Genomic DNA, 27,973 nt, shown 5'->3' with positions numbered 1-27,973 from the left:
TAACAGTTGGGAAAACTGTTGAAAATTTCTTTGGCATTCTGTTTGCTATATTTGCACTATTCACTACTACATGGCATGGCTACACTTCATTATAAAAAAAAAAAAAACTGGCTTACAAATAAAAAAATAACAGAATGATTGGTGACAAAAACAGGCTTCCACGTAGCGCAAAAGACTAGTAAATTTTAAATTTCCCAGAAAACTGATAATACAGAGTTATTTTAAGTTCATTTTAAAATATGACGGGTGCAGGAATAAAACATTTATTATTTTAGTTTAGTTAGATTTATTTTTCATATTTGAATATCATAACTCTAATATATAAACATTTATATATAATTATATATAAATATTTAATATATTGGTAATGTTCAAATATAAATAAGTTCTCTATTTAATTAGTTTATATATATATATATATATATATAATTACTTATATAGATCTATTGTTATTGTTAATAAAAGGTTTCTTTTAAACTATATAATGTCATTACGTTAAACTTGAAGAATATTCAATTTCAATTATCCGAATATATATTATTGTTAAAACTAAATAGTATAATGAAAAAACTCTTTCGCTAGAAAGAGTAGCTTACTATATCTAATTTGCATGCTATCTATTATGTACAGTAGTACGATCTGGGTTTCACAAAAAACACTGTCCTTTGCAATTTAAAGAAAAGAACTTAAATGGCACTTACATCCAAGAAACTATGAAAAGAGAAACAGAATTTGCTTGCCAGTGTTATTTATTTATGTTTATATATTATAATAACGCCGAACTGCTCTTTTATAAATTGTTGTAAACTGCGCAGTCGCTATAGCTAAGCTTTTGGTGTAGTATCTGTTCTTATTACAGATTCTGAAATCACTCTAACTATGCAAAGCCTTATACTTATCCAGGTATATTGATTAAACCCAGTGATTAAAACACGTTTTAAATTATTCGGCAGTTAAAAAAAAATAACTGTGTCAGTTTACATGAATTATTCAATCGATTTTTTTCTCGTTTATCCCATGCATTCTTTATACTTTTAATGCATGAACATAGTAGTTTCAAGTAACATTTTTAGATAATATCCTAAAGGAAATCTAAAAGATCAGATAATCAGTTGCATGACGCATAGTGTGAAAAAAACCCATTGAATTGTGTGAAAGTTTCCTTGATAGTGTCTTCTGTCATTGTGCTGGATCATATTTCGTTTAAGTCACTGAAGGTACGCTGTTAATTTTCTGATTATCGGCTAATTCTCAACCCGGATGTGATTTGTTGTCATGACAATTTCGCTTAACTTTTCTGCCCTCTGGTGTCAACTCTTAATAAGTAATGTTCGGGTTATAAGACCTTATTGTGAAAAGGTATTAAAGATCAAGGAAATATACAATTAAGACAATTGGTTGGACAAATGCCAATTTCTTATTCCTAAAATGTATTTTTAAATCATTTGGCATTAAAAATGTTAGCACTAATAAATAGAGAGAAAACTGGTGTTGCTATCTGTTGTGCAATATTTGTTTTTCTGTCCATTTTAAAGTGTCTCTTATACGATGTGAAAAATATAAATTAAGGAAATTCAAGTAACCAGTTCTTCAAAGAAACATCAAAAGTCCTTTCTTCCTTCCTCGTGCGCTACGTATACTTTGTCTTATAGCTGCATATAACCTGTACAAAGAGGTTCTAACAAGTAAATAATTAACAAAACAATTATTTGCAAGCAACCTTTCTGTCATATGATGAAAAATATAATTAACAGAAAGAAGGGAAGAATGTCAAGGAATGAGTATCATTGGTTAAAATTACAGGACGAGAAAACAAATGTCATATTGTGTTTCTTGTGTGTTCTTTGGCCAGTTTTCAGGAGTAAAAAAAACCAACGTTTTCTGGAGTAGGGGGGGGCGCTCATCTCCATAGAAAATTAGTTAACTACTAGTCAACCTAAAGTTGAAGTAAAAGACATTTTTGAAGGGATGTGTCACCTTTTCTACGGGAATAGTCTTTCTTATTCAATGCCGCAAAACTGGGCTAACAAGAAAATTTCATTTTACATTGATAAACAAGAGCATTGAATTCTCTATTAAACACACTGGTGGAAATCGAAAAAAAAAGCAGCATTTATTTACAGATGGTCTTATATAATTTAATTTATGTTAAAAATAAAATATTATTTTATTTTTAACATAAATTAAATTTATGTTTAAAAAAAGGGGGAGTATGCAGCCCCGTATTGGAAATCGATAGGCTCCCGTAGTCTTCCCTTTTACCAGGGCGAACAGTCAAGTGCATCATGTGCTGCTATGGTCTAGAACAGGGGTCTTCATCCTTTTAGACAGTGCGGGCCGCATTAAAAATTTCAATGAAGCATGCGGGCCACTAAGTTATACTGCGGTATTTAGAATTGTAAAATACTTTCCAGATTCACAAGAAACGTTGTGCATTTGATACTTTACATAAAATCCTATAAAAATGAACAAACTCAGCTTAAAGAGCTTAGGTAGGAGTCGGATTCATGATAAGTAAATACAATCGATACTTGGAAAAAGATAATTTAATGAAGAAAGCATTCATTTTTTACAATATCAATGAGCAACTTGTCAATGTCTTTCCTTGACCAGCTTATCGATGTGGCATCAATGTTGGAAGTCGCTATGCGCAGAGTGTCCTCGAGAAGTTGGTCCGTAATATGAGTTCTTGTCTTGGACTTCACATGCTTCATTCTGGAGAACTGCTCACATAAGTATGTGCTTCCTAACAAAGCGCACATCTTCAAAGCATACCGGCGAAGATTAAAGAATGCGTCCTCAGAAATGTAGTCTTTGTAAAATGTAAGCAAGGGCACATTGAATAATTTTTCTCTCAAAGAAGAGTTGTTTTGGAGTTCAAGGAACTCCGTTTATACTTAGTCTGGCATTTCGGCACCATTGACAGTGAATGGCATAGAAAATAAATCTAAAGAAGACTGTTGGTTACGAAAATCACTAAATCTCTCTTCGAACTCACTTCGCAACACGGCTAAGTTTGTACCGTATTCATCAAGAGACGAGCTGTTGAACTCAGTGAGAAGCAGAAAATGAGTTAAGTCTTTTTTTTTGCGAGTTGTGCCTCCCAAAAAATGATCCAAAGCTTGACCAAACTTTGGGGGGGGGGTGATGTGATCAAACAGAGTATGCATCAGTCGCTCTTTGGATTGTAGCCGTGTATTTAGGTCATTTATATGCAACGAGATGTCGGTCACAAAGACAAAGTCTATCATCAACTTCGGATCGTTAAATTCCACAATCGGAACCCCCTCGGTTTGCATGAACTGCTGTGTTTCGCTCCTTAAGTCAAAGACTCTTTTAAGAACCTCTCTGCTCAACCGACGCACATCACTATAATAAACCACATCGCCGTGATCCGCTTTGCACGGCGATGTGGTTTATTTGGGACGAAATCTTTTCCTTCTAGTTCCGGTTCTTTCCGTAGCAACGTAACAAACCCTTCGTTCTTTCGCACCATAGCATGGACACCATCAGTTACCACACCCTTGAGGTTGGTTAAGCTGAGGGCGGAACGCTGGAGCGTTTTCTTGGCGGCTTCAAGAATATCAGTGCCTTTCGTCGTTCCCTTCATAGGTACGAGCACTAACAGTTCTTCTGTCACATTGAATTGTTGATCAATGCCACGCACAAAGATAACCAGTTGTGCTGTATCCTTCGACATCTGTGCTCTCATCTAAAGTAAAAAAATATGACGTAAATTCGGACGATCTTTTTTTTAAAGTTCCTTCAATGTCATTGGCAAGTTCTTCGACACGTTGTGCTACAGTTATCCCAGACAAACTCGGTTTTTTAAACACTTCCTTATTATTTGAGCACAGAATATCCCAGCAGCGATGAGACACTCTTTCATAAACTTGCTGTCCAAGAAGGCTTTTGATTTTTTAGCAATTTTTCAGCTATTACATAACTTACTTTGACGCACCCTTCGCTCTCTTCCCTCTGCCTTTTAAATGTACCCTGCTGGCATTTTAAATCAATTTTGAGACGGTTCGCTTTGTCCACACGAAACTGGTCTTGAAGGCAATCAAAATTGGCTGCATGCTTTGTCTCATAGTGTCGTTTTATATTGTATTCTTTTGATACTGACTCACGAAAATTAAATAGACTGGTGTATCGTCGATCGGCACAAAAAAGTACAAATTGGTCCACTTTCATTAAAAACCCGACAATAATCACTTGATTTACACTTTTTACTCGTAGACGCCATGGTGATGGCGGGTGAACCCAAAAAATGATCCAAAATGACCGTGTAACGGTTATTATCCACCGAATATGTCTCACACTAAAGAAAAAGTCTGGTAATATAAAACCATAATAGGCTATTGCTGACACGACGAACTTGCGTGCGCTTATACACGAATATCACACTGTTCACGACTGACTGACTGACGGTAGATGAGATCCTCTTGTATTTATATGAAAATAACGAAGTATCGAGAACCTTCGAGATGTATCTGAAAGGCATTAGACAGCGCACTCGAACGAACTACTGCTTCAGCCATCTAACTGCGACGTTAGTATAGTAGTTAAGTACCGCTCGGCGCTGGTAGATGGCTGAAGAAGCATGTCTATTTAATATTTATTTTTATAGGATTTTATGTAAAGTATCAAATGCAGCGTTTCTTGTGAATATGGAAAGCATCTTACAATTCTAAATACCGCAGTGTAGCTTAGTGGCCAGCGGGCTTCATTGAAATTATTTTTTATATAATCACGTTTTATTGTTAAGTAGTTATTTTTTCAAAATTGCCAGTGGGCCACGGCAAAGAACTCCGTGGGTCACAGGTGGCCCGCGGGCCATGCGTTGAAGACTAGAATAAAGGAAACAGTATACTATAGATAACTGGCGCCACCTCGTGTTCATCAATCCTAACTAGTACTGTATATGCAAGAGTCGTAAGACCGCTATCTTTAATTGGCTACCAGTGGAGATTGAACTGCCCACTCAGTCTCCATAAGTTAGACAGGACTAAAACGGGGCCGCGCTTACTTCCTATAAGGGAATAACAGGCATTTTTTTTTTTTAGCAGATTACAGAAACTTTTCTATTTTTTTAGTGGTTCTCGAGTTATTCGATCTTTGGCGCAGGCTTCACGTAGTGTTCTCCCGCTTCGGGAACTCGAGTTTTTAATCCAACAACTCTCTACTTAGCTGATAGCTAAGTAGAGACTGGCTGCCCGCCGATTTCCAAAAGTTTGGGATAAAGCATTTCGACATACTTCCTTTGGAAATAAACGCGGCATTAAAGGGATAATCATTTGTCTCAGTAGCTAGATAAAAATATCTCTATAACTTGATTAAAAATAAATCACCATAACTTTTTTTTAAGTTAATACCTGAACAAATACATTTAACGAGGAAGATGTATATATCTGTACAAGCGTTCTATCAAGCAGCCTTAGTATACCCAACGAGTTACCACACTTATCACGGGTTGTATCGCATACTAAGTATATATACTAAATTACATATACCAGTGGTCTCAAACTGGCGGGCCGCATCCGGCCCCCGAAGCAATTTTACACGGCCCGCGAATACATTTCAATTATGTATTTGTTGTAAATGCGGTGCTTATAGTTTTAGAGACATAGAGATATGGACTGAGGTTATGTGCGTATAAGCTCAATCTATATCTACAGTGTACAATCAGTAAATTTAGTTCGCCAGCCAACAGTTGGTGGCGCTTCAGTATTCTGGTGTTTCCGATGCGTGGGGAAAAAAAGTTAAAGTTTCTGAAATCTGGCTTACAACGACAACAATTTTTTTTTTACTGAAGCAAATAAATCCAGTGAAGCAATAGTTCACGCAAGTTTTGCTCTCGCGCACATCATTGCAAAACGATCAAAACCATTTACAGATGGCGAATTCCTTAAAGAGTGTTTGATTAAGTCTGCTGAACTTCTTTGTCCTGACAAACAACAATTATTTAAAAATATTAGTTTGTCAGCCAACACGGTAGCGGAACGTGTTAACGAAATCGCTAGTGATTTACGATGTCAGTTAAAAGAAAAAAAGTATAGATTTTGCAGCATTCTCAATAGCAGTTGATGAGAGTATTGGCAGCACAGATATGGCACTACTTGCCTGTTTCGTACGAGGTGTTACTGGTGAATTGAAGTAATTGAAGAATTAAGTTGGGATAAAAATGGTTGGATTTCAAGTGATGGTGCAGCTGCTATGGTTGGTAAAAAAAAAAAAAATGGGGTAACGATAGAATTAAAAAAATAGTGAAAGAAGAAAAATTTCAGAATAAATTTGCACTATACATTGCATTATTCATCAAGAAGCACTTTGTGCCAAATTTTTGCAGATGGATAATGTTATGGAAACAGTAACTAAATCAGTAAACTTTATACGTGGACGAGCTCCGAATCATCGAGAATGTGTTGCATTGCTTGAAGAAATTGAAAGTGAGTACGGAGAAATGATTTATTATAACGAGGTGAGGTGAGTCGAGCTTACTTTGATTTAATAAATGAAATCAAAATTTTCATGAAACAATAAAATGAATCTATCGACGAGCTACGTAATGATACATGGATAACAGATTTAGAATTTCTTGTTGACTTAACCGGCCATTTAAGTATTCTCAATAAAGAGCTGCAAGGAAAGAATAAACTTATCCCTGACATGTATGCTTGTATTAAAGCTTTTAAAGTTAAATTGCAATTATAGGAAACACAACTGGAATCAAAAAATTTCGTACAGTTCCTCCATCTTAAATCATGCCCTATTATTTCAAATGAAAAATCTCAAGAATATGCAAGAAAAATAGCATTATTACGACAAGAATTTGAAGAAAGATTTAAAGATTTTAATGATTTGGAGTCCGATTTTAGATTATTTTCATTACCATTAAAAAGGAACGTGAATAACGCACCAGAAAATTTACAAATGGAGCTAATTAATTTATAGTGTGATATACATCTTATTCAAAGATTTGAATATACAGATTTGATTAACTTTTATTCGTACTTCTCAAAAGATAAATACCCTCAGTTACAAATTTTTGCAATAAGAATAATCGCTTTGTTTGGGAGTACATTTATAGGTGAACAGTTTTTTCTCAGTTGAAAACTAATAAGTCTAAGAAAAGAACCCGATTGACCGATGAGCATCTACAATCCGTGATGAAGATAGTTTCTAGTAATTTTTCTTCAAGGCTACAAGCTTTATCAGAATCGAAACGCCATCAAGTGTCAAGTTGCAGTAAGAAATAAAAAAATTTTATAATTATTTACATATAAACATATGTATTTTTTTTGTATGTGTCGAAGAAAAATTTAATAAATAAAAGAAAGTCCTTATAAGGACTGGTTTAAAGGGGCGAAGCAAGAATGCTTTTCATCTTCCCCGTTATCTGTAGAGGACAGTGTAGGAATAAGGTGTTATTGAGCTATTAAAGCTCTGATCATGGCAGGAGGATAACAGCAATAGCCAAGCCTCAGTTAGAACTTCATTGGCTACAGCATTGCCATCCATTACCCTCCAAGGGTATTGGATTGAATGAATCAATCACCGCATCTCACGGTCGATTGATTTCCCCGGTGCCTTCTCCCGGGTGACAAGGTCCTTATAGTCCTTATAAGGACTGGCTTAAAGGGGCGAAGCAAGAATGCTTTTCATCTTCCCCGTTATCTGTAGAGGACAGTGTAGGGATAAGGTGTTATTGAGCTATTAAAGCTCTGATCATGGTAGGAGGGTAACAGCAATAGCCGAGCCTCAGTTAGAACTTCATTGCTATAGCATCGCCATTCATTACCCTTCAAGGGTATTAATCACCGCACCTCACGGTCGAGTGTATCTCGGTCCATCCACCAAGCCTAAATAAAAGAAAGTCCTTATAAGGACTGGCTTAAAGGAGCGACGCAAGAATGCTTTTCATCTTCCCCGTTATCTGTAGACGACACTGTAGGGAGAATAGGTTGTCATTATTTATTCTCAAGTTATAAAGGTTATAAAAGGGTTTCATAATTATAAAGGTTATAAAGGGGTGGTATCCATACATTTGGGGTAAGTACGATTAAATATATATATATATATATATTCACTCTCATTTTGTTAAAAAAAAAATTTTTTCTGCCCCCCCCCGTCAGCTGCTTTCACATCGTGCATTCGGCCCGCATGCAATTTGAGTTTGAGACCATTGACATATACAATAACAAGGATCATTCATATCAAAGAACAAGGAAAATAAACCTATACCATTCCAGAGTTACTTTTTGTATAATTAAGGAATGCGGTTTGATTAAGACGGATATGACGTTATGTTTTTATTTTCTATGCAAGGCTTTCTGTACCAAGCATGTAAAATAAAGCTGGCATTTTTTTTTAATGCATGGTCCCAGATTTCTATGAATTATTAGGATGTGCTAACAACGATGAAGTATTTTCTCTACACACTCATTCCCCCCAACCGTAAACGATATTTAAATGTTATTTTCTATCAAACAAATTTTCTTGTAATAATAGAGTTTAACACATGTTTTATTATATTATATAACAAACCAATGTAATAATAATAGAGTTTGCAATATGTTTTATTATTATGAAATAATAGAGTTTGAAATATGTTTTATTATTATTATAACACACCCATAATTCGGAAAGAAAGATATTTATTTCACTCACTTACTACTATGTATTGACAATTGACAATTGACATTTATGTCTTTAGGGGTGAAGCAAGATGCTTTTCATATTCCCCGCTATCTGTTGTGGTTGCAGTGAAGGTAAAATTTATGAGCAGAATGCTCGCCCTGATTGGGCATGGAGATTATGCATCACTAAAGGAGGCCAATATAGCTTTTGGTCTTCTGTATTTGAATATGTCCGTTGGATCGTATGCTGTAGCTTGTTGAACCAAATCGTTGGGATGTGTGGACGTCTTTAGGAAAAACTTGGTGGCTAAGGATCGTAGAAAAGAGAAGATATAGGGAATATTTGTGTCTCTGTGGAGTTGAATGTTTCTAACATACCACGGAGCATTCAAAATCATTCTCAGGCACTTGTTCTGCACTCGCTGTATTTTGATGATGTTAGCATTAGAGGTGTGGCTCCAGGCCGGAGAGGCATAGGTGATTATAGGACGAATCGTCAACTGGTATAGCTGCAATTTGATTCTGTTGCTGAGCTTGCTATTTCTATTAATTAGCGGATAGATCTGTGCTATGACTTTAGATGCCTTTGTGCATGCAGACTTGGTGTGTTGATTGAAAGATAGCTTTTTGTCGAGAATTACACCCAGGTAATTTGTTTCTGACTGCCAGGGAATTTTAATATTGAATAGTAACAAATCTCCTACAGGAGACATTGGCCTTTTTGAGAAAAGAACGGCTGAGCTTTTCTGGGGGTTGACTTCCAATCTCCATTTAGAGAACCAACCCTCCAGCTTTAGAATGTTTTCTTGAAGCTTTCTGGTAATGAAAAGGGGTCTGAGAGATCTGGTTAGTATTGCCGTATCGTCTGCATATAGGGCCAAAATGGAAGTCATCGGATTGTGTGGGATGTCTGACATGTATACAGAGAACAGCAATGGAGCCAGCAGAGATCCCTGCGGCACTCCAGCAAAGATGTGGCGCTGGGAGGATGTAGAACCGTTGATTTTTACTTGCATTGATCTATTTTGAAGATATGAGTGGATTAAATGAACCATTTTAGGTGAGATGCCGGCTGAGATAAGCTTGTGCAGGAGTCCAAAATGCCAGATTTTGTCAAATGCTTTGGATAAATCTAGGAAAACAGCGCCTGTGCACTGGCGCCAGTTGTAGCTGGTTGTGATGTATTCAACAATTCTGTGGATTTGCTGGGTAGTACTATGGTGTTGCCTAAAACCAAACTGTTCTTTTGGAAGGATGTTTAGGTCATTTATTGAGGTTTGAAGTCGTGAGAGGATGACCTTCTCTGCAACCTTACCCAGATTTGAGATGAGACTGATTGGACGATAATTTTGGGGTAGGTGTGAGTCTTTGCCTGGCTTATGTATGGGAATTACGTCAGCCAGTTTCCAGGTGGAAGGAAAATAGTGAAATCTTAAAATTGCATTTATTATACTGGTCAGGTACACTACTGCCCTCCGGGGCAGAAGTTTAATCACACGATTAGTAATGCCGTCTGGTCCAGGAGCTTTTTTGTTCTTTAAATTTTTAATAATGTCATATATCTCAGCAGGTGATGTTGATGCAATATGGTCAGTGCTGGTGATAGGAAGTTTGAGTGAGTGTCTGACCTTGCTGTGAATCTTATGTATGTGGTCAAAGTCAAGGTTTCCATACGAAGGCCTGCATTGCTCTTCCAAGGTGTGCGCTATAACCTCTGCTTTGTCCACATCTGTGTGAGCAAGGCCCTGATCAGTTAATATTGGGGGAAGGGATCTGCCTTTGTTTTTGGTATTTTTCAGTAGTCCCCAGATGGAGTGATCACTAGGTGAAATGGAGGATAACTTTTCATCCCATACATGGTCTCTGTGAGCTTTCAGTGCATCTCTTACTGCCCCATTTAATCTGTTTAGATTTGTTTTGTCTTGTGGTGCACACGTGTTACGGAATCTCTTTCGAGCTCTGTTTTTATCTCTGATTAAGTTCATGATGTCTTCAGGCAAACGATCTGGCTTGCGGGCAGATTTGTAGGAGGAAGCTACCTTTATAGCAGAATTAATTTGTTGTGTGAGATTTGTAACTGCAGTTTCTACTTCTTCTTTTGTGTGTATGTGAGGAACAGGTCCAATATGATCCTTGAGTGCGGCTGACAGTCTTTCCCATACAATGTAGGAGTGAGAAGGAGGACACAGGAATTCCTGATTTCCCAGATGCAGCAGTATTGGATTGTGATCGGATGATAGTTCATCCATAGAAATGATACTGTACTGAAGTTTAATATCCTGCAGGATAGCTATATCCAGGATATCAGCAGTGCCGAACGTACTGAGATGAGTTGGTTCGGTGGGGCCTGCCACAACAGCGTTGCTTGATCCTAAGTAATTGAAAAGGATGCAACCATTCTTGTTTGTGGTTGAACAATTCCAGGCAGGGCGCTTGGAATTCAGATCCCCGGCAATAATGGTGGGCCCTCTGATGCCTAAGATGGCATTTAGATCAGAGTGAAGTAGAGATTTTTGGGGAGGATTGTAAGCTGAGTAGATTTTCAGTTTGCCAGTGGAGCTGGTGACTACTTCCACTCCTGTGATCTCAAGGTTAGTGGTTGAAGGAATGCTCACAGAGTGGTGCTTAATGTAGTTTTTAATGAAGATGGCAGTGCCACCACCTCTGTAGAGTAGTCTGTCATTTCTGTATAGGTGATAGCCCCTTATTGTAGGGTTGTCTGAGGGTCTTAGATGAGTTTCGCTGATTAGAATAACATCTGGCTGATACCTAGATGTGAAGGCACGGAGTTCCAGGATTTTGTTTTTGAGGCCATTTGCGTTCCAAGCAACTATTTGAAGAGATGCTGGAATGAGTTTGTTACTATTCATTTATGAGAGCTGTGAGGATGACCTGTGTTTCACGAAGAAATCTTTTAGTGGAGGTTTCAGTAGGGTTTGATAGGCTAAAATTTTGTAGCATGTTTGCTAGTGAGGCCGTGATAATAGCTGTTAGGTTTTTAGGTGCTCTTGGTTGATTTTGTTCTGGAATTGGCCTAGTTGTACGGGTCACATCGGCATAACTTCTTGTTTGCTTTTGGTTGGAGGTCTCCGACTGTGGTCGATGAGTCTCCGGTTTTGATGTCTGGGCCGCTGGTGTTCTTGTACTGTAGGAGGAGGGCTGATTGATTGCCTCCATCCGTCTGTTCTTTGGGTGTTGAGTGCATCCTTTGTAGTTCGCCGGATGAGGGCCACTGCAGTTGGCACATTTGGCCGAGGTGGTCCTTGGCTTAGTGCAGGTATTGGTTGGGTGGCTGTCTCCACATTTTAAACATCTATATTCTGCTCGGCATAGATTCTGGGCATGGCCAAACTTTTGGCACCTGTGGCACTGCCCAGAAGATGATCTTTTACGGAGTGGTTCCGGTGTGACGATGAGACCACAGACTGTTTTTAAGTTGTAGATATCCTTATATATTTTGTGAATCTCAACAAGGACTAATGGCATGGGAGTTTTGTCTGCTTTGTACATTCTGCTCACTTTGACTGGTGGCAGATCCTGAGAATTTAGGTCAGCAGCGATTTCTGCTGTGTCAATGTCTTCACAGACACCACGAAGGACTACTTTTAAATTTTTTTCTGAACTGAGCGCAAAGGTATGATACTGGATGCCTCTGTTGTCCAGTTCCTTGGTCAACCTTCTGTAGTCTGTCACTGTTGCTGGCTGAATCTTTATGCCTTCATCCATGTTTTTGGCCTTAATGAAGCCAATATGCAGATTGGACATTGTGGATCGTAAAGCTGCCCACTTTTGTTTTTCTCTAAGGATGACCGGAGGCACCTTTTCTTTGGGAGAGGTAGCGGCGTCCGAACCCTGAGAATCCTGTTCCATTACAGTGTTGTCATTGTGCGGTTCTTCTGTTGTTCTTCGCTTTTTGCGAGCACGCACTTCTACAAAGTCTGAAGGTGTAGAAGGCATCGACTCTAAATGATCTTCAGCGACGACTTTGTGAGCACGCACTTCTGCAAAGTCTGGAGGAGTAGAAGGCATCGACTCTAAATGATCTTCAGCGACAGCGTCTGAGACACATTCGGGGGGAAACGTGTCATACAGTTTAACCTTTCCCGGCCAATTTTCACTCAGCAGCTTTCCCAGTCTGAGGAATTCAAAATAAACTTCTTCGAATTTGGCCTCATTAAGAAGTTTTGCCATGACAATATTTGGAAATGTGTTAAGTCAAGGATGGAGAAAGAGTAGAGATTGCTCTGGTGTTCCGAGCAGGTAAAAGTAATCCTGTGGACTTTTGAGGGTCCACTAGCAAATCCCGTAGACACCCTAAGGTGTCTACCAGCAATAAGATGTCGCGATATAAAATACAGCAATGGCGATACTAACGGCAGTAGGCCTAGCGTATCGCCCTTATAACTTCAATTGACTTACCTGGATGGAAAATAAATAAAGTGCCTGTTTATGGCAGTAAGCAATTAACTGAAATTACTGATGAATACGCATAAATCACTAAATCATAACCGTCAAATTCACAATTCACCATCAATAATACACGACACTAAACACTACCACGCGAGCCGCCACCTTCATCTCTCACTCACCATCTACTACTATGTAAGTCATTACTGATAATACTTAGTATCATGGATATATTTAAAATTTTGGTGTTTTAAGGATTAACAACTTTTCTCATTTTTTTTTATTATTCTCATAAATATTTTCCTATTCTGCAATCTAAGTAAGTTACACAATATTTTTTAATATAAAATGAAAAATAATTATTCAAATAATTTGCAACACTTTAGATGCATCTTGTCCTTCTATACCTTGAAATTTTTCATAAGATTTTGGACTCAATTTGAGTTTTAAGTTTGCTTCCATATTCAATTAAACCAAACTAGCATAAGAAAGAAGACATTAATTACTGTTTTTTGATAACATTTTTCTTTAGAAGTATTTTCCCTCCTCCTCCTTTTCTTTTTCTTTTCCACATAATAATTAAAAACCAATCGTTTAACTCCTGGTAATAAAAATGTCTCAATCCTCTATTGCAAACACCTTTAAAAACACAAGGAGAATAGACACTAATACGTCCATTGCCCGACGAAGTAACCGAAGTATTTGTTTAAGACCAACAGCGCCCTCTGTAAATTTGTGGTCAATTTCGTATTTTTGTATAGATTTTATTTATTTTTTATGTTACAAGCTATCCAAGCTACTGAAAGATTTCGGTCATCGTGTGAAAATGAAGAAATTGGTTTAAAAATATTTTTGAATCTCAATGGTTCTTTTTTCTTTATATAGTTGCCGATCTTTATATAGTTTTATATATTCGGCATGAAACTCTTAGATTAGATTTGCTATCTTTGAATTTCTTATTCGGCTAAGAAATAATGTGGTATTCAATATCCACTTAATTTTACTTCGCCGAAGTGAAGCCTGTTGGCTCATTTCAGTAAATGCTATTTTTGCTTCTATTCCATTCTATCGAATGTTAAGAAATGAGTTAACAAAAATTCATTTTGTGGATTATGAAGAAGAGGTTAAGTTACATTTCTTTTTCAGTATGTTTAAGTAATACAGAAATCATACTGTTTTGTAAATTTTTACTTCTTTTTGATATTAAGAATTTGAGTTGGTAAATATTTTTGCGCAATATTAGTTTTAAATAGTAGTTTCTAGATGGCGCCACGATATACCGCAAATAATGTTCGATTGACAGTTGCGGTCTGACGAACAAATATAAATTATATATACAAATTTATATAATTTAAAAAAAAAAAAAAAGAAAAGAAATCGTTGAATATTTAAACAACCCGAAACACTTTATTATGAAAAGCAAAGATATTAAAATATATTTTAAATGCTATCTGTCAGACTCACAACGAGATAAAATATCGCTTGTTAATATTGTGATTAAAAATACAACTAGAAATGCAATACTAACGCTAATTGAATTAGAGTGGTCACAACATAAGCAGAAACTACGATTGTCAAGATAACATTATTACCTTATCTGTTTCAGGGATCACACGAATAATAAATAACTCGTAATTAACATTAATCTTTTCTTATTTTCTACTCATAGGCCTTAAAACCACACACACACACACACACACACACATAATTAACTTTTAACTGCAAAACGTGCAGTTAAAAGTATACATTTCTCTACAATATTTATATATACAAAACTTTTTTCAAAAAAAAAAAAAACTTTCTAACAAAATTTGGAAATACGACTTTATCTGATCTGTAATGTTGATTTATAATAATCACTTTGAATTCCCCTCCTACCGAAGATATATATAAAGATTTCTAATGGACTTTAAAACAAAACTACAAATTGAAGATTTGCAGACAAGAAGAGTATATAGTAGAACAGAGTACTTCTCAGTGTTTTTGACAGGATGTTATAACTCATCCTATACAGGCAATTTTATTCAAAGAAAAAAAAAAGTAGTCAACCATTGGATTACTGCTGACTAACCCTTTAAGAAGGGCTCTGTGTTTTTTTTTTTTTTTTTTTTTTTCAGCCTCGTATATTTTATTAACACTAGAGCATCTACATACAATGAAAATAAATATATATACAACTATTTACAATATATACATTTGTACATAGAATGCTTATTCTAATTGGCATTTTGATTTACATCTCTTGATATCTTAATAATATATATTATGTACAATTTATTTTTCCTTATTTTTAACATCATAATCTGCTCAGTGTCTGCTTCTTCCTACAGTCCTTTTTACATGAGTTGAGCAGTATTTTTCTTTTAATGTAACATAACTTTACTATCCATGGAATTCTGTACTAGGAATTTAAGTTACCAGTCACATTTCTATTTCCATAGATCATATTTCCTTTTTATAATGAAATACCTATATTTTTGTGGTATATTTCCAATTACATATGGAATTCGATCTATGTTATTGTCTCTTGTGAGGGGACACCTTTCCTTAAACCTATGTAAGGTTTGTTTTAAATATACAACAATGGATTTTATATTGTTAACTAATCTGACAATATTCATATATAAATATACATATTTATACATGTATGTACATATACACACATATACGTATATACCTATTACTACTTTACATATAATACGTCTTCTATGCATATGACTATTTTACTTATAATATATATAATTATTCTTTCGGAGACATTTCTTTATAGACCTTTGTTATGTTTGACTTGACACTTTTACATTTGGACTATAAACATTTTGGATTGTACATTATACATTTACAGTATAATGTACATTTTGGATTGTACATTATATATATATATAGAGTTTGGATTATACAGGGTGTCCCAAAATTCATGCAAGATTTAAATTTAGCGCCATTTGTGCGGTAAAGTGTTGCCAACGAGAAAAAAAAAGACAGCGTGACAGCTGACAGTTCAGGGTTATTAAAAATGGAGCGCTACGCGAAAGAACAACGCATTTTCATTGTTGAGCAATATTTTAAAAATAATGAAGGTTTGGCAGCTACAGTTCGCAATTTTCGTACAAAATATGGTCGGAATAGTGATTTAACTTCATCAACTGTGAAAAGATTAATTAAAAAATTCAAGGAAACTGGATCAATTAGTGATCTTATACACTCTGGCCGTCCTTCAACAAATCATTCAACAGAAAACATCGAAGGAGTTCGTGAGAGTGTTGCTGAGAGTCCAGGAACATCAATTCGGCACCGTGGTCTTGAATTGGGCATTTCGAGAAGCTCTCTACTGCGTATTCTCACGAAAGATTTGCATCTTTATGCTTACAAAGTTCAATTAACTCAAGAACTGAAGCCTACTGACCACACACAGTGAAGAGAGTTCGTTGGATGGATTATGGAACAACAACAAGCGGATGCTTATTTTTCGAACAAAATCATCTTCAGCGATGAGGCTCATTTTCATCTTGATGGCTTCGTTAATCGACAAAATTGTCGCATTTGGGGTTCAGAAAATCCACGAGTGATTGTTGAAAAACAAATGCATCCACAACGTGTCACTGCTTGGTGCGGATTTTGGGCTGGAGGCATCATCGGTCCATTCTTCATCGAAAATGCGGCTGGTAAGGCAATAACAGTTAATGGTGCTCGCTATAGCGACATGATAATCCAGATTTTTGTGCCTAAATTGCAAGATATGGATGTGGACGACATGTGGTTTCAACAAGACGGTGCCACATGCTATACAGCCCGAGAAACAATTCAATTACTGCATGAGTCATTTCCTGGTCGTGTAATTTCCCGTTTTGGTGATCAGAATTGGCTGCCCAGATCATGTGACTTAACGCCCGTTGAACTTTTTTCTTTGGGGTTTTTTGAAGTCTAAGGTTTATGCCAACAGGCCCACGCCTTGAAGGAGGAAATTGAGCGCTGCATCAACGAAATTCAGCCACATTTATGCAAAACGGTCATGGAAAATTTCGACAAAAGAGTGCGTATGTGCCAGCAAAGCCGTGGAGGCCATTTACCCGATATGCTATTCCATGCATAACCCTATACTGTATACTTTATGAATCAATAAAAAATTACAATTTTTAATTAAAAACCTGTGTTTTCTATCAAAATTACTTCTTGCGTGAATTTTGGGACACCCTATACATTATTAACTTATCATGAAGTGTTAAGCGCTATTTACATATACCATATTTATACATACATATGTAGTTGCTTTACATATCATAAATATTCTTAACATATAAATATTAAAACTCGTTTTTGCATATCATTACATGGTTTATTGCTTCATTATTATCATTTTCATATTGCAAATGTCTATATACATATGTAGTATTTGTTTTAACATAGAAGGAGAGGGTTACATTTTGGCAGCGATTTGAGTTACACACCGGTTCAGTAAAATGTCATCAAGTTCTTCCACTATATAAACTGTCATTGACATTTTTGATACATAAAACTAAACTACAACCTCTATAGTTGATAAATATTATGCACAGAACTACAACTAATTATAATAGCACAGAACTACAACTAATTATAATAGCATAAAGCAATTAATGTACAAGTGGTTATACAGCTTAATAAAATAAAAAGTTTACAATATGCTTTTCTTTCGCTTAGGTATATTTATTTTATGTGTGTTTTATGTTTTTTTTTTCTTTTTTAAGTGCTCTGTTCGTGCCATGTTTAATGTATGGCACTGGAAGCTTAATACATCGTATAAGTTGGCAGGAGTAGTGTATTTACCAAAGAAAGGTTCAGTCTGGTAGTGCCTAAACTGTCTTTTTTTTTTTTTGCTTTGTTAAGCAGGATCGAAATAGAATATGTACAGTTATTAATTAATATCTTTTCCCAATTATATTATGCAATATTGTGGAAAATTAGGTGAGGATTTAAAACCATAAAATTTCCGATCGAAAAGTATTTTCATACTGCGTTTGTTTCCGTTAGATGGCAGGATCAACAATCAACTGTTTTCGGTGGCTAGCAGTGTGGTTTGTTCATTCCATTGCGCGATGTGTTTTGTGATTTTACGAATAATAATAATAATAATAATAAAAGCATTTTAATGTTATCTTTTTTTTTTTTTGCCAACAGTTTTAGAAAGATGAATCTTCTTACCGAGTTATAAAGAAGTGATGTAAACAATGGTTGTCGGTGCGTTGCTGAACAATCGCTTAGGCTCGCATTGGAGGAGGGGGGGGGGAATGGCAGTTTATTAAAATAAAGAGCCAAAAGGCTTCACTGCGGCGATGCAAAATTAGATTAATTAAGTGGATATTAAATCCAACATTATTTGAAAGCCGAATACAGAAACTATAAACATTTCGTGCGAAATTTGACCAGAAAGCTTAACGGGAATACACTCGCCGCCATACTACGAGTTGCCCTAGCCCAGTGATGGCGAACCTTTTTACCCAAGTGTGTCAGACATCTTTTTTTTAAAATATTGACATTGTTGATGTGCCACTTGCATACATGCATTATAAATTTAACTACATAATCATAGATGGTGACTTATACATATCATATTAGGCTGTTTATTTAATAGACCATGCAAGACTACCACTACTCTTTCAGCAGGGTTGCCAGATTTATTACCGGTACGTTCATAGCAACCTTGTTACGTTTTACTCTCTATCATGCTACTAAATAGCAGCTATTTAGTAAGTTTTGTTGCGACGTCATCGTAAGTTGTTACTATTTGCATTATTTAACGAAATTTACTGAATTTATTGCAACTATAGAAATATTTTCATTATTTACTCAGATAAATTCAATATTTAATGCTGCGAATTGTATTTTCAGTTAAAGTGGTTTCAAATATGTTTAGAACTTGTATTACTCAGTCGAGAGACTTGGAATGCATGCATAAACGAATTTCACACAGAAGTCAAATGAAAACTTTACGTTTATAATATATAAAGCGCATATTTATAAGTTTGTATCGTATAATATTGATAATAATTTTTATAAGTTTTTATAATATCATATGACTATGCATAAATTATAATCATTAAGAAAGAAAACATAAACTTAAAACACTCGTTCATAGGCTAGTTACAAAATAAAATAGAAATAGACTAACTATAAAATATAATTCTTTCAATGAATCGAAACCTACCTTCGCCTTAACTGAGAGCGATCTTACACAATTTATCGCAGTTTCTTCATCAGAATACCAATATCTTTCAACATCCAAGGTGTGTCACCTGAAACCCTCAAGTGTGTCAGTGCTGACACACGTGTCATAGGTTTCGCCATCACTGCCCTAGCCGATTCTTATAGGTGACATGAACGCTAGCGTCCATATGTTCGTCAATTTGACAATGACAATTTATTTTAAGAGTCTGTTGTCAAATGGCGATGAAATTTCTCACAAAATTAATATCAACTGGTGCGCATTCATCATAATAAGTTTTACTATAATCGGGGATACATGTTACTACATGAATTACTATATTTCATTGTTAGTTTGTACGTTACGCTGAGCAAACTAACATTTGATAGAATACGTTACTACTGGCAACAATGAGTTAAAATATCAAAAGACAACTGAAATTTGAGGAAAAAGTAAGGGCTTTTTCGTATGCAAATGATTCTCATCACAAAAATCATTTTTAAATAAAAAAAATGAGTTTATTTGATACATCATCATCAAATTCCTCCCTTAAGGGGTGTACAGGATATGATAGTACTTACATGAAAAATTTACATCATTACTAACTTCCTATCTACAATTTTCCTCCAAATCAGTCTGTTACTTGTCAAGACTCCAACATTATCAGATTTTATATTTCTATCGTCTAAGGCACTTTGTACCGTTTATTTGATACGTGAAAAAGAAATTATTATTATTACGTAACACCTCCATGGAGTCCAAAGGCTCATCGAGGAACGAACACTGCTCTACAAATCTCCGTCTCCACCACAACCACCTTCATCATCTACACCAACGCCATCTACCGACGACCACCATCACTTTCACAGACAATCACAAACATCCATGCCAACGTCGAACCAGCAGCCTTTTGCTGGAGAGTGGATACGCTAACCACTCGGCCAACCAGGCCGTCTATTTGCAAAATAATAACAGAATATAAATGAATAGGATAAGGGAAAAATAATGAATCATAAATTATAAACCAATTATTTTCCTAACAGGAGAAGTAAATTTATTTCCAATATTATATTATACTTTTTATTTATTTATTTTTATTTTTTGCCAGATATCGTTTCTTGCTGTTATTCCACTTACTGTTTCATATCCTCGTCCCGAGAGGCCGCTAGTGTTTCCTAATACCACAGAAGAACCAGATTTACCCGTGTTTCCTGATAGACCGGAACGAGAACAAGTGTCTTACGTTGGTGGGGAGCGACCTCTGGCTCCCTCTGTTGACAATTACGGACAACCACTGTGTGCTAATTCTCCAAGAGACACATTCTGTGAGAATGTGCAAAATTATCCGGAGTAAGTATTGCTATCACACACACACACACACACACACACACACACACACACACACACACACACACACACACACACACACACACACACACACACACACACACACTAAAAATGAAGTTACTTTAATCGACAACGACGTGTTTTTCAGTAATCTGAAAGGGAAAAAAAAAACATAAAAAACTGATGGACTCTTAGTTTGTTATCCTACTAGTTCATTTTATACCACGTTTGAGTTTATTTGAGTGACATACAAAGCATATTATAGTAGTTTTCCTTTTCTTATAATAACTTGGCAATATTACTAAAAAGGCATACTTCCATAGCGTCATTATTCTCGTTCTGTGTTGAGATTTTTTCAGATATAAAAGCGTGCTATTGAGGTGTTTTTTCTCTTTTTCCCGGTCCTAATAACTTCGAAAAAGTTGTTTATTAGCAGCTAGATCTAAAATAATTCCCGTTGTGAAGGATCGCTCGTAGATGAAGTACAAACGCGCCCATAACGAGCTTTATTCAATATTATTATTATTATTATTATTATTATTATTATTATTATTATGCGACACCTCCAGGGAGTCCAAGGGCTCATCGTGGAAGGGCACACTAGTCTACTTTGCTAAATACATCTCATCCTCTCCACTACTACTTAATTCTTCAACTTTGACAATCAACGCCATCTATCGCCCATCATCACCAACAACAATATTTTTTGTCAGTAAATTGCGTGCGATTTGTCTGTACTATTTGTCTGTATTAAAATTTTTAATTAAAAAGTATACACTTAAATCTTTCATGAATTTTTTATTACAAGTTTGAAGACTCATTAAGATAAACCAAAAATATTAAAAAAAAAAAACCCAGCTTTGAAAATAAATTTTTAGGAAATATATCTTTAAATTTAACATACCTTTATATTTTATATATATTAATTTTATGTATGAATTTAGTAGCAATAGTAATAATATGATAGAGACAAACGAAAAAAAGTCCTTTTTAGGACTTCCAGGGTAACAAATGGCAATGCTGTAGCCAATGAAGTTTTAACTGAGGCTCGGCTATTGCTTACCTAGCCATGACTAGAGCTTTTTAGCTCAATAACACTCCATCCACACAGATTTTCTTCATTCAGATGACAGGATAAAGAGTCAAGGACTCAGTCCATCGCCCAGTTCTTTTAAGAACTAATAATCTTGAGAGTGGATTGATTCATTCTATCCAATAACCTTGGAGGGTAATGGATGGCAATGCTGTAGCCAATGAAGTTCTAACTGAGGCTCGGCTATTGCTGTTACCCTCCTGCCATGATCAGAGCTTTAATAGCTCAATAACACCTTATCACTACACTGTCCTCTACAGATAACGGGGAAGATGAAAAGCATTCTTGCTTCGCCCCTTTAAGCCAGTCCTTATAAGGACTATAAGTAATAATATACACTGTGTTAATTTCACGAATAGGTTATAGTGATGCTGTATTAAATTAAACACATTTATATTTTAATATATATTTTATTTAAAACACAACCGCGTGCTTGGTACAGCAGATGTGGAGTGAGAAACTGAGTAAGAGGTCTTCTGATTAATCTCATCCTTCTTTTTGGGACAATAACGAAAACTTGTTGGAGACTGAAACCGCTTAAATGGATTTGGAGGCACAGCCTTAGGATTTTTTTAAAGATATTACTAATCCGTATCCTTGCCCAAATCCTAGAAAGTAACACTTTGAGATCTGTATAAGAATATTGTGATTTTGAAATAAAAATTATATTTGAAACAATTAAGGCTCCGAAGATCTGAGAAACTTGGATTTTTCATCCCATAACAGACACTTTGGCCGAAGAATACCACTTTAACAGAAATAATATACTGACTTGTAGGTTGATAGAGGTAAGAATATGGAATTGAAGTGATCATAATATGTTTGGAAAATTTAAATGTAGAAGCACATGAAAAATCGAACTAACACATATAAACCTGTCATTTTCCATATTAATTTAACTTTCATATTTATTGTATTAAAATATAAAATCCTCGTATACTTCATAAGCAATTTTTAATCATAAGAGTGGTTTAATCACGATATTAAATCATGAGCTGGAAAAAAAAATCCCATATGAAAGATAAATTTATGAAAATAGACTAAAAGTTTAAAAAAGGCTAAATGATATTAATCGAAATATTAAAAAAAAAAAAATTAAAAACAGGATTTCTGGAAATGTTATTAGAATAAAATGGACAGCGATTTCTGCAGAGAATAAAAACAGATATGGCGTATGATAACAAAAGCAGATGGAAGAATGTAATGTAGATGCACTAGAAAAAAATGGAATATTTAATCCATTTTAAAAAGTTACATCCAGAAGAAAAATAAAGAAATTAGCTTCAAAAGATGCACATATGATTTCATTGATCACATATGAAAGTAATTTTTAAATATCGTCCATTCTAAAAATATTTTTTTGAACAAACCGTAAACATCAATTAAGCTAAATGATGTACAGCATGGGTGTTAAACTGGTGGCCCGCGACGAATATTTTTGCGGCCCAGCCAAACGTTTGCCAATGACAGTGATTACTACATATAGCCGTGTTGCATGCCTTTCCTTTACTCGCAGGCGAATCATTTCCCCCACTATTTCTACCAGCCGATTATATACCTACTATCACGTGCCAGTGACGTGTTTGGTGTGCGTAACAGGAAATATTTCGCGTGAACAAGAAAAATAAATTTATTTACGTTACGCTTATTAATTTGTGCAGTTATTTAGTGTCTGATAAGTTGATGTTCAAGAAAAAATATCAGTTTTTATTAAAATATTGTATTATTTTATGTTAACGATTATTAATTTTTATCAGTCCTTTGTATTCAGCATGTTTCTATCGAAACCAATTGATAGTAATAAACGAAAAATTGCTGACGAACATCGAAATTTCCAAGAAAAGTGGGAATTGGAATATTTTTGCTGTGAAGTAAAAAATAAAATAATCCGCTTAATATGTAATAATGTTATCAGTGTATCAAAGTTATACAACATTAATCGTCACTATGAACAACATAAATCAAAAAATGATAATTACGAGGGATTAATGAGACAAGAAAAGTTGAAAGAGCTCAAGTCGGGACTGAAAAAACAACAGTTCATGTTTACTAAAGTATCACCAGAAAATGAAGTGGCGGTGCATGCAAGCTACGTCTTGCCGGAGTTGATAGCTAAACATTCGAAACCTTTTACTGAAGGTGATTTCATTAAGGAATGTCTAATTAAAGCTACAGAAAATATTTGTCCTGAAAATATGAAGGCTTTTCAAACAATCTCTTTGTCTCGAAATACAGTTGCGGAAAGAATTACTGATTTGGCCGACAATTTAAGTGTTCAGATCAAAGCAAAATCATCTAGTTTCGAAGCTTTTTCCATTGCCTGTGACGAGAGTACGGACATTGGGGGGCGTAGCTCAATTAGCTGTATTTCTTCGTGCTTGAGACACGGATTTCAACATTTTTGAGGAATTATTGGAACTAGTACCAATGCATAACACTAGTACAGGACAAGATATATTTATTTGTGTTTTTGAACTTCTGTAAAAATACAATCTACCTCTGTCAAAATTAACTTCTGTAGCTACAGATGGAGCTCCTTCTATGACCGGAAAAAACAATGGTTTCGTGGCATTACTGCAAAAAAAAAAAAAAAAAGTGAAATTTATGACGGATCCAAGATTCATCATACGCATTGCATTATACAAGACGCAAGAAGTATTATGCGCGAAAGTAATAAACATGGAAAATGTGTTGACATCTATCAAAAAACTCATTAATTTCATAAAATCTCGAGGCTTAAATCAGCGACAGTTCTCTGCTTTCTTAAGTGAATTAGACAGCGAATATTCCGGTATGTCTTACTATACCGAGGTACGTTGACTATCCTGCTCCAAGATTCTTAAACAATTCTGGGACTTGAAAGAAGAAATACGTCAGTTCTTAATAACTAAAAATCAAGACGCAAGCCTGTTTTTTGACACAGTGTGGTTGCAAGATTTATCCTTCGTGGTTGATATAACAAAACACTTATATGATTTAAATTTAAAACGATCAGATATTACGAATATGTGTGACCAAGTTAAGGTATTCAAATATAAACTAGTTCTTTGGGAAAAGCAGTTGAAAAATGAAGATTTAACGAATTTTCCACATGCAACATGAACAAATCAAGTTTAAGTGAAACTGCATCGTATCAAAAATCCGCAGAAAAAATTGTAAGCCTTAGAACTGAATTCGAAACAAGGTTTGCAGATTTTAAATTTTTGGAAGACAAGTTTTCTTTGTTTGCTTCGATTTTTTTTAATAAATATTGAATCCCTAATCAAATGCAAATGGAGATAATTGAGATCCAGTGCGATTCACATTTGAAGGCAAAATTCAGTAAAGTTGGCGTGCCTGGATTTTACAAATATTTAATTTACCTGCCAGGTTTAAAAATATTCGAAAATTCTCATATGAAATTATATCCATGTTTGGAAGTACTTATCGGTGTGAGCAGTTATTTACAATTATGAAGGGAAATAAGTCTCCTGTCAGATCCAGAATTACTGATATTCACCTTGGATCAGTTTTGAAAGTAATCACTGCGAACAAGATTTCCCCCGAAGTAGGAAAGATAGTAGCAGAGAAGAGATGCCAAGTGTCAGGGAGAAAACATTAATTTTATCGTTGTTTTTTTTTTATACTGTACTTTTCAAAATAAACCTGCATTTTTATGAAAAGTGAAGTTTTTGTTTTTTGCGGCCCACTTTAACTTAAACCTCGTTTATTAGCATTTGTGTCTGATTTTCGATGTACAGGCACACAAATTGCCCAAACAAACTAAATTGACAATTGACAATTGACATTTATGTCTTTAAGGGTGAAGCAAGATGCTTTTCATATTCCCCGCTATCTGTCGTGGTTACAGTGAGGGTAAAATTTACGAGCAGTTTGCTCGCCCTGAATGGGCATGGAGATTATGCATCGTTATAGGAGGCTAATATAGTTTTTGGTCTTCTATATTTGAATATGTCCGTTGGCTCATATGCTGCAGCTTGTTGAATCAAATCATTGGGGTGTGTGGACGTCTTTAGAAAAAACTTGGAAGCTAAGGATTGTAGATAAGAGAGAATATATGGAATATTTGTGTCTCTATGGAGCTGGCTGTTTCTAACATACCACGGGGCGTTCAGAATCATTCTCAAGCACTTGTTCTGCACACGCTGAATCTTGATAATGTTAGCGTTAGAGGTGTGGCTCCAGGCTGGAGAGGCATAGGTGATTATGGGACGAATCGACATCTGGTATAGCTGCAATTTGATTCTGTTGCTGAGCTTGCTATTTCTATTAATTAGCGGGTAAATCTGAGCTATGGCTTTAGATGCTTTTGCACATGCAGACTTGATATGTTGGTTGAAAGATAGCTTTTTGTCGAGAATTACACCCAGGTAATTTGTTTCTGTCTGCCAGGGAATTTTAGTATTGAATAGTAACACATCTCCTGCAGGAGACATTGGCCTTTTTGAGAAAAGAACCGCTGAGCTTTTCAGGGGGTTGACTTCCAATCTCCACCTAGAGAACCAACCCTCCAGCTTTAGAATGTTTTCTTGAAGCTTTCTAGTAACGAAGTGGGGTCTGAGGGATCTGGTTAGTATTGCCGTATCGTCCGCATACAGCGCTAAAATGGAAGTCATCGGATTGTGAGGGATGTCTGACATGTATACAGAAAACAGCAATGGAGCCAGTAGAGATCCCTGTGGCACTCCAGCAAAGATATGGCGCTGGGACGATATAGAACCGTTAATTTTAACTTGCATTGATCTATTCTGAAGATATGAACGGATTAGATGAACCATTTTTAGTGAGATGCCGGCTGAGATAAGTTTGTGCAGGAGTCCAAAATGCCAGATTTTATCAAATGCTTTAGATAGGTCTAGGAAAACAGCTCCTGTGTACTGGCGCCAGTTGTAGCTGGTGATGATATATTCCACAATTCTATGGATTTGCTGGGTAGTACTATGGTGTTGCCGAAAACCAAACTGTTCTTTAGGGAGGAACAAACTAAATTAGTTTTTGCTATGATAATTATAATGATATGATATAAAATAATTAAAGGTGTATTAAATATTTTTTGAATATTGCATATTTTCTTAAATTATTAAAATATTAAATTAAAATTTAGGAAAAAATATAAGTTGCATTAATATTTCTAACAAAAATATAATCAAAATGGTAAGTAAACAACGCAAAAATAGAATATGCATTAAATCATTTTTTGTCTCAACACAGGTTACAGCTTTAGTTTTATTAATTGGAAAGGATAGATAAGCATATAGCATAATTTGAATATTTTCTTTATCTTTCAGCCTCACTATAAGAAAAGCGATCCAGTTCTCCACTGATGAGTTCAAGGAGTTATTCGGAGCACCTGGAATACATCCTCGTACACAGATCGGTCCTGACGATCTATCAGAGGAATCCGTGTGCGGTCAGTTGAGTAAGATGTTCTATCCGAAAGCCGCTGTCAACGATAAAAACCAGTGGGCATTCGTTGTGAATGACATTGATTACGTGCAGACCGTCATGGCAGAGATATGCGAGTAAGTCTTCCCCACAACACACACATCAATAACTATCAAAGTATGGTATTTTGTGTACAAAAAAAAAACCTGTCAGTCATACTTTCCTAGTTTCAAAAGTTATTAACATGATTGAAGAATCAGATGTTAAAAGATATATTAGTGACTTCCTTATCGTTTTTTTTTTTTTTTTTTAAAGATAAAAGTTGCACAACTTTTATCTTGAAATAACCAATTGCATTAATATTAAAGCTGATTTTATTTTATTTATATTTTTTATTGCAGCAAAGAAGACAAGCCCTGTTCGTACTTCGACACCAATCTACCAGCAGGTTTTCAGTCCAGATGTCGTCAAAGGTTTGCCTATAAACGTCTATTAGCACTGCATCCGAATAATAAGAAAACGTACACAGATTCTTTCCGATTCCCGTCTTGTTGTGTGTGCTACGTCAAGTACCCACACATTTTATCCCGGAAACGATATCCTCATGGTTAGATCAACAAATAAAAACGTATTTATCTCTAGTTTCGTTGTCTGTTATTTATTTTTCATAAAATAATCAATGAAAGTTTAAAGAACAAAAAAAAAATGCAACGTATCTTATTTTGTTATAATTTAACGAACGTCAAATAAATAGAGAATCCTTTATGATAGTTGAAATCTACACTACATGTGTAGTGTAGATTTCAACAATCAATATCACAATGACGCAGTTGGATAGATTTCAACAATAAATATAGCAATTAACAATGCTCAGATGGATAGATTTCAACAATAATAGTGAATCTATTATAGGGAATTTTCGTC

At 35.4% G+C, this 27,973-nt stretch overlaps 1 protein-coding gene across 1 annotated transcript in view; it reads left to right on the top strand.

Annotated features, from left to right (window-relative positions):
- LOC150096316 (uncharacterized) overlaps positions 1–27,661 on the top strand; it is a 44,074-nt gene extending 16,413 nt beyond the window's left edge. Inside the window, exons 2-4 of the mRNA XM_090409031.1 lie at positions 20,333–20,574; positions 26,953–27,186; positions 27,451–27,661. Coding sequence (XP_090265157.1) covers positions 20,333–20,574; positions 26,953–27,186; positions 27,451–27,661 — 687 coding nt within the window. The remainder of the gene's footprint in view (positions 1–20,332; positions 20,575–26,952; positions 27,187–27,450) is intronic.
- Positions 27,662–27,973: the final 312 nt, after the last annotated feature.

Source organism: Typopeltis vanoorti, chromosome 19 (genome assembly GCF_054136105.1).
Source record: "Typopeltis vanoorti isolate ZY-2024b chromosome 19, IOZ_Tvanoo_1.0, whole genome shotgun sequence".
NCBI classification, from domain to species: Eukaryota; Metazoa; Arthropoda; class Arachnida; order Uropygi; family Thelyphonidae; genus Typopeltis; species Typopeltis vanoorti.
Note: the sequence above shows the minus strand (reverse complement) of the source record. Positions and strands in the feature narration are given on the sequence as shown.